General features: G+C 44.6%; 1 protein-coding gene across 1 annotated transcript in view; it reads left to right on the top strand.

The window, feature by feature from the left end:
* The window catches only part of zfpm1 (zinc finger protein, FOG family member 1), a 174,760-nt gene extending 165,108 nt beyond the window's left edge, over positions 1–9,652 (top strand). Inside the window, exons 8-9 of the mRNA XM_051952037.1 lie at positions 478–720; positions 2,260–9,652. Of these exons, the coding sequence (XP_051807997.1) occupies positions 478–720; positions 2,260–4,856 (2,840 nt within the window). The 3' untranslated portion in view covers positions 4,857–9,652. The remainder of the gene's footprint in view (positions 1–477; positions 721–2,259) is intronic.
* The last annotated feature ends 2,768 nt before the right edge of the window (positions 9,653–12,420 follow it).

The following is a 12,420-nucleotide window of genomic DNA, read 5'->3' as shown; positions in this document are numbered from 1 at the left end:
TTCGCCCCTGCACCTAGTACCAGTATGATCGATGTTGTTTACTTCACCTCTCAGTGTGTTTAATGTTGTGGCTGATTGATGTACATTTACAGTAAACGGGCAGAACATTGAGGCCTAATTTTGTAATAAATTTAACTTAACTTAAATTCAAGTGTGTTTGGTGAAAGCTGCTTCAGGCTCTAGACATTGTAGAGATGGAACTCCACTTCTTGTTGAGGAAAAGATGACAAAAACGTAATTTTAGCTGTCATTTTGGTGTTTTTATTAGAACTTGAGTTGCTAGCCTGAGAATATTTAGCCTTTCCTGTCAATTAAGGTTTAAACCAGAAAGTATGAAAGCTCATTTGATTTGAACTTTGTGAGAAAAAAAAAAGACTTGTGGCTCCACTTCAGTGCCGACCTTGTACCCATGAAGACGATTACAACCAGTCCTCTGCCGGTTTAACTCACCGTTTATCCCTCTCGGTCCTTCCACAGGCGAGCGTCCGTTCGTCTGCCTCATCTGTCTGTCGGCCTTCACCACCAAAGCCAACTGTGAGCGCCACCTTAAGGTCCACACCGACACGCTGAGCGGCGTTTGTCACGGCTGTGGCTTCATCTCCACCACCAGGGACATCCTCTACAGCCACCTGGTCACCAGCCACATGGTCTGTCAGCCCGGATCTCGCAGTGAGGTCTACTCTCCAGGACCAGGACTCCCCAAGCTGCCGCTGTCCACCGGTGAGTCCAACCGTCCAGGCTTTTTCTGATTCTATTCATCATTTCTAGTTCTTAGCGCTTCTTTGAGGGACAGCCAACTCTAAGCAGATAAACACAGCTAGATAAAGAAGCTGTGTTGTCTTTTCTGTTTTGTATTCTCGTGTTTCAACTACTTCGCTGTAATGATAACAAAGTCCAGTCCATCCCAGTTGAGTGACTGAGAATAAAACGGATTCAGGCGTTGGGAGGAAATGCAGTGAAGATAGATGGCGATAAACTGACAGGAGGCAGAATTAAAAAGTACATTTTCTTCATGCTTCAAAAGGAATCCACTCTGAATTGAACCCAGCTCTCGATCCCAAATCCTACCCATCACTGTGAAGTCATGTGGTGGAGTTCAGGACTGTTAATCAAGTCAAGATTCCCATTTTCACAAGTTGAAAACTGCATGTTTTCAGGCCATTAATCCACTGTTATGGTTGCAGGTCATTCCCATACATAGGGGCCAACAGGGACCTCTTTCACCTTCCAGTCAACCAGAAGGCATGATATCATCCATTCCAGTTATTGATAAATCAAAAGTAACACTGATCACATTGCGTGAAGAAGAGCTTTGTAACACAAAGGGAGTATTTTAACCAAAACTACAAACCTTCTTTAAACCTAACCAAGTTGTTTTGGTGCCTTAACTTAACCCTCCTGTTGTCTTCATTTACGGGCACCAAAAAATATTGTTTCCTTATCTGGAAAAAAAAAATTCAGCAAAAAAATTCCCCAAATTTCTGAAAATTTGCAAAACCTTCAGGAAGAAAATTCCAATAATTCCTTAAAAGTTTTCCTTAATTTTTTATTAATTTTTTTTAAAATCCACCAAATATGGCAAGAAAATCCTTGTAAAAATTTTCAAAAAATATTGAAGTAAAAATCTTCAAAAAATCTCCTAAAAATATCTAAAGTGATTCCATATATATCAGTAAAACTTCTATTTTCTTTAAGAACATTCACATAAAAATCCACCAAAATCCAGTGAAATTCGATGAATTTTGATGGATTTTTTGTGAATGTTCTTAAGAAACATTTTTTTAACATTTCTTTTTTTCCACCCAAAAATGTTGAAAAATTGTTATTGTTTTCTCCACATTTTCAAATGTTAAAACGGGTCAGATCTGACCGGCAGGATGACACGAGGGTTAAACAGAACCACCTGACAAGCCAAGAAAATGCAGAAGTGAAATACTTGATAATGGTCCAAGACAGGACTTGATGTTACGTCTCCTCTGTGAAAATCCACTGACTTAGACCTCCCCAAACACTGACTTTTATTGTTCTTTGTAAGTGTAAAATCAGAGTTCTACCACCATTAAATAAGGCAATATAAAGATTTATTAAACAGGGTGAGCGACTCTAAGGAAGGAGGTCCCTACCGGCCCACATGATCCAAAATAATAATGACCATTTAATGAGCTGATAGCATCTAAAAAGGGTGACTGGACAACACATAGTTCTGAGTTCAAATGTGAGCCAGTGTTGTATTTCACTAATGCTGTCTCTCCTGTTCAGGTCTGAGTCCAGGAGACTCTGGTGTGGTGCTCAAGTGTCAGGTCTGTGGCCACAACTCGGACTCCCCGGCACAGCTTCAGCAGCATGTACGAACCCACCTGGAGGTCAGAGTCCCGGCCGAACGGAGCCCCACTCCTCGCCAAAGCACCCCGTCGTCGGTGGACCACCCTCAGCCATCTCCCCAGGAGAAGGAGCCCCTGGCCTGTGTCCCCAAACCGGACTCGTCCAGTCCCGGTGCAAACGGCGGCTCGGCGACCCCTCGAGACTACAGCCCTTCTGACATCCAAACCTTGGACCTGAAGATCAAAGAGGAGCCTAATTCAGAGTCAGAAGCAGAGGAGGAGCAGATGGAGATTAAGGAGGCTGGAGATGAGGAGGAGGGGGAGGTTGGCGGAGAGGAAGGGGATCTAGAACCAAGGAGGAAGACAAAAGAGGAGCAAATTGCCTCCAACTCCTGCCAAACATCTCCGAAGAGTCCGGCCACCACAGCCGTGAAGGCAGAACCGACCAGTCCCACCCCTGGTTCCAGCCCTGCTCATGTGGGAGGAACCGGCTCGGTCGTTCCAGGAGGAGCGATGTTTCTCCCTCAGTACATGTTTAACCCAGAGGCAGCCATCCTGCCTCAGGCTTCAGAGATCCTGGCCAAAATGTCAGAGATGGTCCACAGCCGACTGAAGCAGGGCCAGACGGTCTCTCAGAACAATCCTGCAGCCTTCTTCCCCTCCGGGCCGACCGCACCGACCGCCACCGCCACTCCGCCTCAGAAAGGAGCCACCTGCTTCGAGTGTGACATCACCTTCAACAACATCGACAACTTCTATGCACATAAGAGGCTGTACTGCTCCAGCAGGCACCAAGGAGAAGGTGCAGCCTCAGCTTCAGGCTCCACAAGAGATGCAGTCCCAGCCACGGTGCCTTCCGGCGGGACGCATGGCTCATCCACCTCCCCTCAGGGTGGAGCTTCTAGTAGAGCAGCCTCCGCCTCTCCGACCGACTCTGAACCTCCTGCAGGAAGCGGAGCAGCAGAACCCAGGAGGGTGGTGGAGGTGAAGACAGAAACCCCAGTGGGCAGAGATGGAATATCATCTTCCTCTGAGGGGGAAGGTGGAGGTGGGAGTGTGGGAGGAGGCGGTGGAGGAGGAAGAGCAAGTGAAGGCAGCCAGAGCCCTGCCAGTGGTTCTGCAGAGGACCTTGAAGATGACCCCAACAGAACCTTCTGTGAGGCCTGCAACATCCGCTTCAGCCGTCATGAGAGCTACACCGTTCACAAACGGTTCTACTGTGCGTCGCGCCACGACCCGTCCAACCACAGAGCTGTCCACATGGCCAAGACGAGCAACACAGCAGCCTTCCTGCCTCAGCCCATCCGCACACGCAAGAGGAAGAAGATGTACGAGATCCACATGGCCAGAACCGAAGCCTTAGCCAACGCTGCTGCTGCCGCGGCCGCTGCCGCTGCCACCGCCTCAGCGCCGTCTCCCTCCGTTCTGGGTCTGGCAGTGAAGCAGGAGGTTTCTCCTGGTGGTGCCGGCAGCTCCAGCCCTGAAGGAGACGGTCCCATCGACCTGAGCAAGAGGCCCCGTCTGAGGGAAGCCCCACGGCACGGCGGCGGCAGCAGTCTTCTCCCAGCTCTGCCTCTCACCGACTACCACAAGTGCACCGCCTGCAGCATCAGCTTCAACAGCATCGAGAACTACCTGGCTCATAAAACCTACTACTGCCCCGCCACCACCCTCCAGCCCCACACCCTGGAGCAGCTGCACAGGCTCAAGAGATCCGCCTCTACCTCCCCCAAAACCAGGCCTCAGCAGGAGCGGCCGGATCTCCTGCACCCTGTGGAGGCTAAAGTTCTACCCGCCGAGTGGGTCGCCCAAACTCAAGGCACGTCATCCAGTCCTCACCCCTCTGCCTTACCCGCCTCCGATGCTACGTCTCCCTCGCATACGACCGCCGCGCTTGCTGCCACTCCAGCCGCTGGAGCTAAGGGTTCAGGTTCAACTCAGATGGTCTGCCCTTACTGTCCTAACAGGTTCGTCACTTGTGACCTGATGGAGCACTTCAAGACCACCCACGGCCTGGTGGTAACTGTTCAGCCGCCACAGGAGAGCCTCCCCCAGCCAGGCAGCACGGTCAGCCGCAGCCCCAGCCTGAGTCCGAGGGACGGAGCTGCTGCCGCCACCTCCACCATCCCGATCAACCAGGCCAGGCTCGTCTCCAGAGTCCGCCGGGACAGCATCAACGGTCAGGCCAGGAGCGCCACGACCTCCCCCGTCTCCCCCCTGGTGAACGGCAGCCCCTCAGCCGGGGGAGGATCACCTTCAGCCGGCTCTCCTCTGCCGGTGTCTCCCCCCAGGGCTCCCTCTCTGACTGTGTCACCTGTGCCTGAGGTCCTGAGGGTGAAGATGGAGCCGTCCACCCCAACCCCGACCCCCCATCCCGCCCCTCTGCCCGCCCCCAAAACCCCGGTGATCTCCCCGGTCCAGAACGGTAACTCTCGCTTCTGTCGGCTGTGCAACATCAAGTTCAGCAGCCTCTCCACATTCATCGCTCACAAGAAGTACTACTGCTCCTCCCACAGTGCCGAACATGTCAAGTGAGCTTCCTCCTCCCCTTCCTTCGTCTTTCTGAGGGGGAGTTTTCCTTCACTAAAGTTCCAAGAAGCTCAGATGGTCCTCCGAAAAACGGCGCTCGGCTGGCGTCTCCCTGAATGACAGTGAATGACTGTTACTCACCTGGCGGGGCCTGATGCCCGGCAGCAGAACTAGCAGGTGGCGTTACTCACATCCAGTAACTGATGCTCCTCCTATGGGTCAACGTTTGTCGTACACTAAGAGCTGATGCTACCTGCACACACTGATGTGCCCTCGTCCCGTAGATCACTCTGTCTCCATACACCGGTCCCTGATTCTACATGAACCACTCCCAGGCCTTGTTAAGGGACGTTAAAAAGATCTAAGTCGACACCTTCCCCCCTCCCGCCCCCCCGTTGAACTGAGTATATAACGGCAGTAATTAGATTCTGACTGACGATGCTGATTTTCCCGCGCTCTCGATGTTTCAGACCTAAAATGGAGGAAATCTGTCGTGTGGAAAAAGACTTGATCATTGTTAATGTTTTTATTATCTGTGCATAGTGTATGATGTCTGAAAAAAAGAATTCTATAATGCTTTTTGGTTTCAACACTGGCTCTGTTTTTGCTTACTAGAGAAGCTGGAGCGTTTTTAGCTGGAAAAAAAACAACAGAAACAACACGTGGCATCACAATGTTACTAATTACTGAAGGATAATATTTCAAAACGGACTCTTTTCTCTTTCTTTCATACACACAAAAATTTTTATTTTCTCTTTAAAACGCGAGGGAGAAAAAAAATGTGAAATATTTATCTTTTAGTCCTCACTGATTTCATGTCAACAGAAAACTACCTACCTAGTGTCTGAGAGTATTTGTATTTTTTATTTGTATATTTTTCATACTGTTGGAAGGAACTGTTTGGATCTGGGTGTGTTGAAGTGAATTTTCTAAGTGTAGATATGTAATATCTTCTCATAGTAATCACTGGGATCACACTGAACTTTATCACGTTGGCATTTTGTGTTCTGGGCTTTCATTGATTACCTGAAAACCAGCTTTGTTTCAATTTGCAACAGGTTACACAAAATCCGTGTTCTGTTAGCAGCGGCTTCACCTCATAAGGACACAGCTTTGTTTGTCGCAGACTGATGCTAAGGGATGTTTTTTAATGATTGTGCTTCTATCCGGCTATGAAGGCGAAGCAGCAAACAGTCACATGTTGTTAGAAGACCTCACACAGTACAGTCGGCACACGTCCATTCGTTTCTCGTGGCTGTTGTGTGTTTGATTCGCGCTCACATGCAGTTTACGCCACATGTTCCTGAGCTGCTGCTGCAATACAGTGTTAGCTACGACTGTGAAACGCTTTTTTCTTTTACAAAACCGATGCAAATGCACCGTCTTGTTTTTTTTGAAAGCCTGGATTTATAGCTGCCAGTAGTTAAAACAGCACCCGCATGTTAAGTTTAACACAAATTCAATTACATTCTCAGGATTTTATCAACAGGAGCTCCTATAAATAGAATTACACTAAAACTCTGAGCTGGAGGTCTTTATGGTTGTAAAATGTTGGACCCGTCCAAAACCGAGATCCAGTTTCATAAGGACCTGATCCAGAATGGAGCCTCTAAAGGTGGATTCATGGTTGGTGTCCATGTAAGCAGAGTTAAGGGTTATCAGAGACGACACGAGCTGCAGATTAAATGCTAATTATATGCATTTAGAATCACAGCTACTGCTAAAGAACCTCCACTGATGCTCTGCGACATCTATCCAGTATTTTTATCTCTCTGTAACGTCTGTCTTTACCGTGACAGAGGCTAAAAGACCAACAACAGCAGTAATGTTTCTAGTGTTTTCGGCAAATGTTGCCCCCTAGTGGCAGCCGACAGCTTTGCAACATGCATCTGCAAAGCTCGACATGGCACCAACACCGTCAGAAACACGACACATCTATTAACAAGTTGGAAACAGCAGTAATATAACGATAACCAAAGTTACCACCTACCTGTTGGACATCATTTCCAACCAGTGAATGAATGTAAATTCATGTCTGTCCAAACTCATATTGGGCACCCAACATTTAATTCAAAATCTGACCAAAGGTGAAGTATAAGCCCAATTTCTGCTTCTGTTCCTGAGTTAGAGCGTAGAATATCAGCCCGTAAAGTGTTTTAAAAAGCATTACAGATTCAAATCATTGAGTCTAAATGAATTTCACATGGGCAGACAACCAACAAATATATAAAACAAAAATATTTAGTTTTTGTGTTTCAAAAACTAGTGTATCAACAAAAATTCTAATTGAAAACTGTAAAATCAGCACTACACAGCATCAGACACCATGGATGCATAGGTGTTTTAAATTCTACTCCGTTGATCTATAAATTCTGTCCATACATACCATAATATTGGTAGCGTTGTTGCCATGGAGGTACAAACTTTGAGCTACAAATGGACTCAGATGCTGAAATATTGGACGCTCGCGGATGTTGAAAGTGTAACTGGTCAATCACTGCGGACTGTAAAACCAAATTGTCACATTTTAGCTGGATCGATTAAAATAGAGGCTCCATTTAGGGAAAGTTTTTGTACTTTCAGGTACTTTAGTGCTACTCTGCCTTCAAGAAAACCTGAGATTATGTAAAATAGCTTCTTCGCAAGTGTTAACATTAATTATCGAAGACGACTTTTAGCATCACTTTGCCACCATTTCATGTTTCTACATGCAAACATGGAGGATTTTAAACTTTATAAGTCATTTCTGCATCACTCATCTTACTACTGTTTACAACCGTTGCTGGTCCATGTGTCTCCGTTCTCAAAAGAAGAAGAGGAGAAGAAGAACCTGTCAAATAGTCACAAATTGAGGAACTGAAACATCTATTGAACTTCCCCCTTTTCATTGCACTGTGTTGTATAAAAATGTGCTGAATGTTTTAGTTTTAGCTCCTTTTTTCATGTATTTATGTTTTGCAGCACTTTTTCTTGTCTAAAAACGCGTCATCGCTCGACCTTGAAGGACTTTCGCATAAAACTTCTCTTTTTTTTGTTGTTGTAAACATGTTTTGTTATTGATTCCTTTGACGTCTTTAATGGAGAAAAATCACAACGAATGTCAACACTTTTTATTTCCGTATTTTTAATTTCAGTTCCACTACACTCTTGTCCAAACTATGCATGGGAAATAAAAAATAAGTTCTGAGAGACACTGATGAAAAGTGTGACTGTGATTCTTTCAAAGTTTTATTTCTGGTGAAGCTGAACCTTGACAATGGCTTCTAGTTAAGACACTTTTTATATATACACGATATGGCCAAAAGTATTTGTTCACCCATCCAAATGATCAGAATCAGGTGTTCCAGTCACTTCCATGGCCACAGGTGAATAAAATCAAGCACCTGGGCATGCAGACTGCTTTTACAAACATTAGTGAAAGAATGGAGCTCAGTGAATTCCAGCGTGGAACTGTGATAGGATGACACCTGTGCAACAAATCCAGTCGTGACATTTCCTCTCTCCTAAATATTCCACAGTCAACTGTCAGCTATATTATAAGAAAGTGGAAGTGTGTGGGAACGACAGCAGCTCAGCCACCAAGCGATCGGCCACTTAAACTGATGGAGCGGGGTCAGAGGATGCTGGGGTGCCAAGAGGTGGCCAACTTTCTGCAGAGTCAATCGCTACAGACCTTCAAACTTCATGTGGCCTTCAGATTAGCTCAAGAACAGAGCTTCGGCAGAGAGCTTCATGGAATGGGTTTCCATGGTCGAGCAGCTGCATCCAAGCCGTACATCACCAAGTGCAATGCAAAGCGTGGGATGCAGTGGTCAAAGCACGCCACCACTGGACTCTAGAGCAGTGGAGACACCTTCTCTGGAGTGACCAATCACGCTTCTCCATCTGGTAATCTGACGGACCAGTCTGGGTTTGGTGGTTGCCAGGACAACCATACTTGTGGGACTGCATTGTGCCAAGTGTAAAGTTTGGTGGAGGGGGGATTATGGTGTGGTTTTTCAGGAGCTGGGCTTGGCCCCTTAGTTCCAGTGAAAGGAACTCTGAATGCTTCAGCACACCAAGACATTCTGGACAATTCCATGCTCCTAACTTTGTGGGAACAGTTTGGAGCTGACCCCTTCCTCTTCCAACATGACTGTGCACCAGTGCACAAAGCAAGGTCAATGAAGACATGGATGACAGAGTCTGGTGTGGATGAACTGGACTGGCCTGCACAGAGTCCTGACCTCAAGACGATAGAACACCAAAGGAATGAATTAGAGCAGAGACTGAGAGCCAGGCCTTCTGGTCCAACCGACGTCATATTGAACCCTATGGACTAGAAATGGGATGTCACTTACGTTCATAAGAGAGTCAAGGCAGGTGAGCAAATACTTTTGGCAATATAGTGTATATATATCAATGTTTTCAAAGCCCAATAATTACTTATGCTTGACATTTTAAGGTCATTCTGGACAGGTTTCACATCACTTTGGACGGCCTATACCATATGTTGGACAGATATTTAGTCATTTTGGCAGGTTTTAAGTCATAATATCAAAAAAAATGAACTTTGTTTTATTATATTTTCCACACATCAAATTCTACTGATGTTAGAGCCTCAAAAGTTGGTGGAATGTCGACCAAAGACCGTATTTTATTTGAAAACATGGATGCATCCATATGTAAGTGAAATTCTTTCTCGTAGCTTTTCAGTGTTTTCGTCCTCGTTTGGCTCTCATCGTGAACCTGAGTGGGAGGCCTTGACTCGTGTTTGATTCACTGTTTGTGTGGATTCACTCATAAATCCTTTCACAAGAAAACTTTCCAGTGTGTGGATTGTGTTTAATGTGGCTCTTGAAGAAAATGCTGAATGAATCATCAGCATTTATGATATGAGTAACGGCAGCAGTGTGGAGAAAAGCTTTCTGTGCTCATTCAGACCTCAAGGCTGCTGCAATCAATGATAGAGAGCAGCAACAGAAGGAAAAAAACTTCCAGCGTAAGTTAATTGATGCACATTTACCTTCTCATCCTGTGATTAACCCTTCAAATTCAAATTATGGGATGTGAATTAACCTCGACTAATTGCGCTGAGCTGCTCTGAGTGCAGTTTGAATCCACGCTCAACAAGTCGGCTCAGCAGCATAATTGTTGCCATGGGACTGCAGCAACTCATCAGTTAGTCGCACTAATTAGGGACCAATCATGGTAGTTTCTACCTGATTGGCTTCAGCAAGAACCTAAACCTGATTCTTTTGTTATGTCCGCTATCATACATGTTATAGATTTGATTAATTTGCTGAATATGTGCAGCAATTTCACTTACAATTGGTTGAAATACACTTTTTAACTTCTCCAATACTCTCTGCTCACCAACATGAGATTCCTGTAGTCTGTAGGATATTTTTGCTGCACAAAAAAGTTAAATTCGTCCTCATTTGATTAAATACATGTGCGCTAGCCAGAGGTCATTAAGCGTCACAGAAGTCTTTGTCATGGTGCCCCTTTACTAGCTAAACTCCCACAATGCTCTCTGCTCGCCAACATGGATTTCCTGTAGTCTGTAGGATATTTTTGCCACATAAGATGCAAATAAATAGTCAACTAGTTGTGAACTATTGGCTTCAGCAAGAACTTAAACCTCATTCTTTATTTACATCAGCTGTCAAACATGTTGTAAATGTGAATAATTCACTAAATTTGTGCAACAGTTTCAATCATTAATTGACTGAAGCTCTGTTTTTATTGGTTATACATTGACATTGTTGGTTGCAGATTAAATTTTGATGCAGAAATTTCATTCTAACTTGATTTAATACAAATACATTGGCTGGAGGTCATTAAGCATCAGAAGTCTTTGTCACTGTGGTACCTGGTCAACTCACTCCCCATATAGTCCAATCTCTCTCTCTCTCTCTCTCTCTCTCTCTATATATATATATATATATATATATATATATATATATATATATATATATATATGTCAGGGTAGAAACTGTGATTTGGTAGAATTGGAGTCTCTACCAGTAGAGATGGAACTTTAAATTTGACCCCTGCCCTGACCCCTGACCCTAACCTTAAAAGTCTAACCTTAGCCCTGACAAATCTCTACTGGTAGGATTGGAGTTTCTACTGGTAGAGATTGCGATCGCAGTCTCTACTGGTAGAAACTCCAATTCTACCAAATCGCAGTCTCTACCATGATATATATATATATATATATATATATACATAATACTACAAAATATATATAGAATTATGATTATAATTCATTTGGCATCAGATATAATGTTCACTGGCTGAAGAGGGGGTTTGGATCTGTGGAAATCTATGATCATTTCCTTTGTCTTTGAGTAGTTGAGTAGCAGGCAGTTTTTGTGACTCCAGTCACTGAAGGCACTTATCAGATCTCTGTATTCAGCTTCATGTCCATTTCTGATACATGCCACGATAGCAGTGTCATCAGAGTATTTGTGAATGTGGCAGGACTCAGTGCTGGATTTGAAGTCAGATGTATACAGAGTGAACAGGAATGGAGCCAGGACTGTTCCTTGTGGAGGTTGCCTGTTTGAGTGGTCTATTGTTTGACAAAGCCAAGGTAGCCCTGCAGCCACATTTGCAAGTATTCAGATGCTAATTGTAGCTATCCAGAGTCGTCAGTTTGGTATCTGGGTGTTCTGACCACTTTCTGGGTTTTCTTTATAGCCAAAATAAAAACTGGGTTTGCTAGTGTTAACTGAGTTGTTCACTGCCAACAGTGACGTGTGAGTTCTTGACAATAGTAAAAAAAAAATTTTACTGAGGTGTTAACTGGCAAGAGTGACATTTATTGAGGATGTAAGAGACCTAAGGAGCCTTCTACTGTTTAAGAGTTAAGCCTTAAGGGGCCCAGTAGTTTACCTCAAGTATTTGTCTATTTCACTTTTTGCATGTCCATGGAAACACAGAGGCATTTCAGCTTTCAGTGTAAAAGGACACCATCCATGGATGTCAGCTAGTTATAGGTAAGTAATCTAAGCATATGGGGAGTGAGTTGACCAGTATTCGTCACTGTGGTGCCTGTTGCTAACTAAACCTTTTTTTTTAAAACCATTTTCTGCTTACCAACACTGACCTGACCACTTCCTTTGGTCTCCACAGTATTCAACAGTAAGAAGCTCCACTTAGTTGAACAACCAGATACTACAGCTGATCTGCGATACATAAAGTTTGTACTATCAAGGGTAATAAGAGGCAGTGGAGGAGTTAAAATGAAACAAAATCCCTTTTTCCAGTCAGATAGACGAAACGTTTACACAGACCTCACTGATGTTTTCTTTTAGTGGCCTTCAGACAGACTCACAGGTTTGAGAGATGAAACAGGATTCATGTGGAGCCTGCAGTTACAGCTCGTTGACTGTGAAGACATTATTCAATCATAAGAAACAGATCAGAGGAGAATACGTGGTTACAAAACAAGTGACAAACTAACTTCACTGTTTTCCATCTGACTGTGTAAAAGTCACACTTGTGACTCTGATGGTGGAATCACACAGGAAGTGCAAACTTTCATGTTTCATTAATGACACATGGATGCATCATCATCACC

The sequence above is a fragment of the Acanthochromis polyacanthus genome, chromosome 8, assembly GCF_021347895.1.
Source record: "Acanthochromis polyacanthus isolate Apoly-LR-REF ecotype Palm Island chromosome 8, KAUST_Apoly_ChrSc, whole genome shotgun sequence".
In the NCBI taxonomy this organism is placed as follows: domain Eukaryota; kingdom Metazoa; phylum Chordata; class Actinopteri; family Pomacentridae; genus Acanthochromis; species Acanthochromis polyacanthus.
Note: the sequence above shows the minus strand (reverse complement) of the source record. Positions and strands in the feature narration are given on the sequence as shown.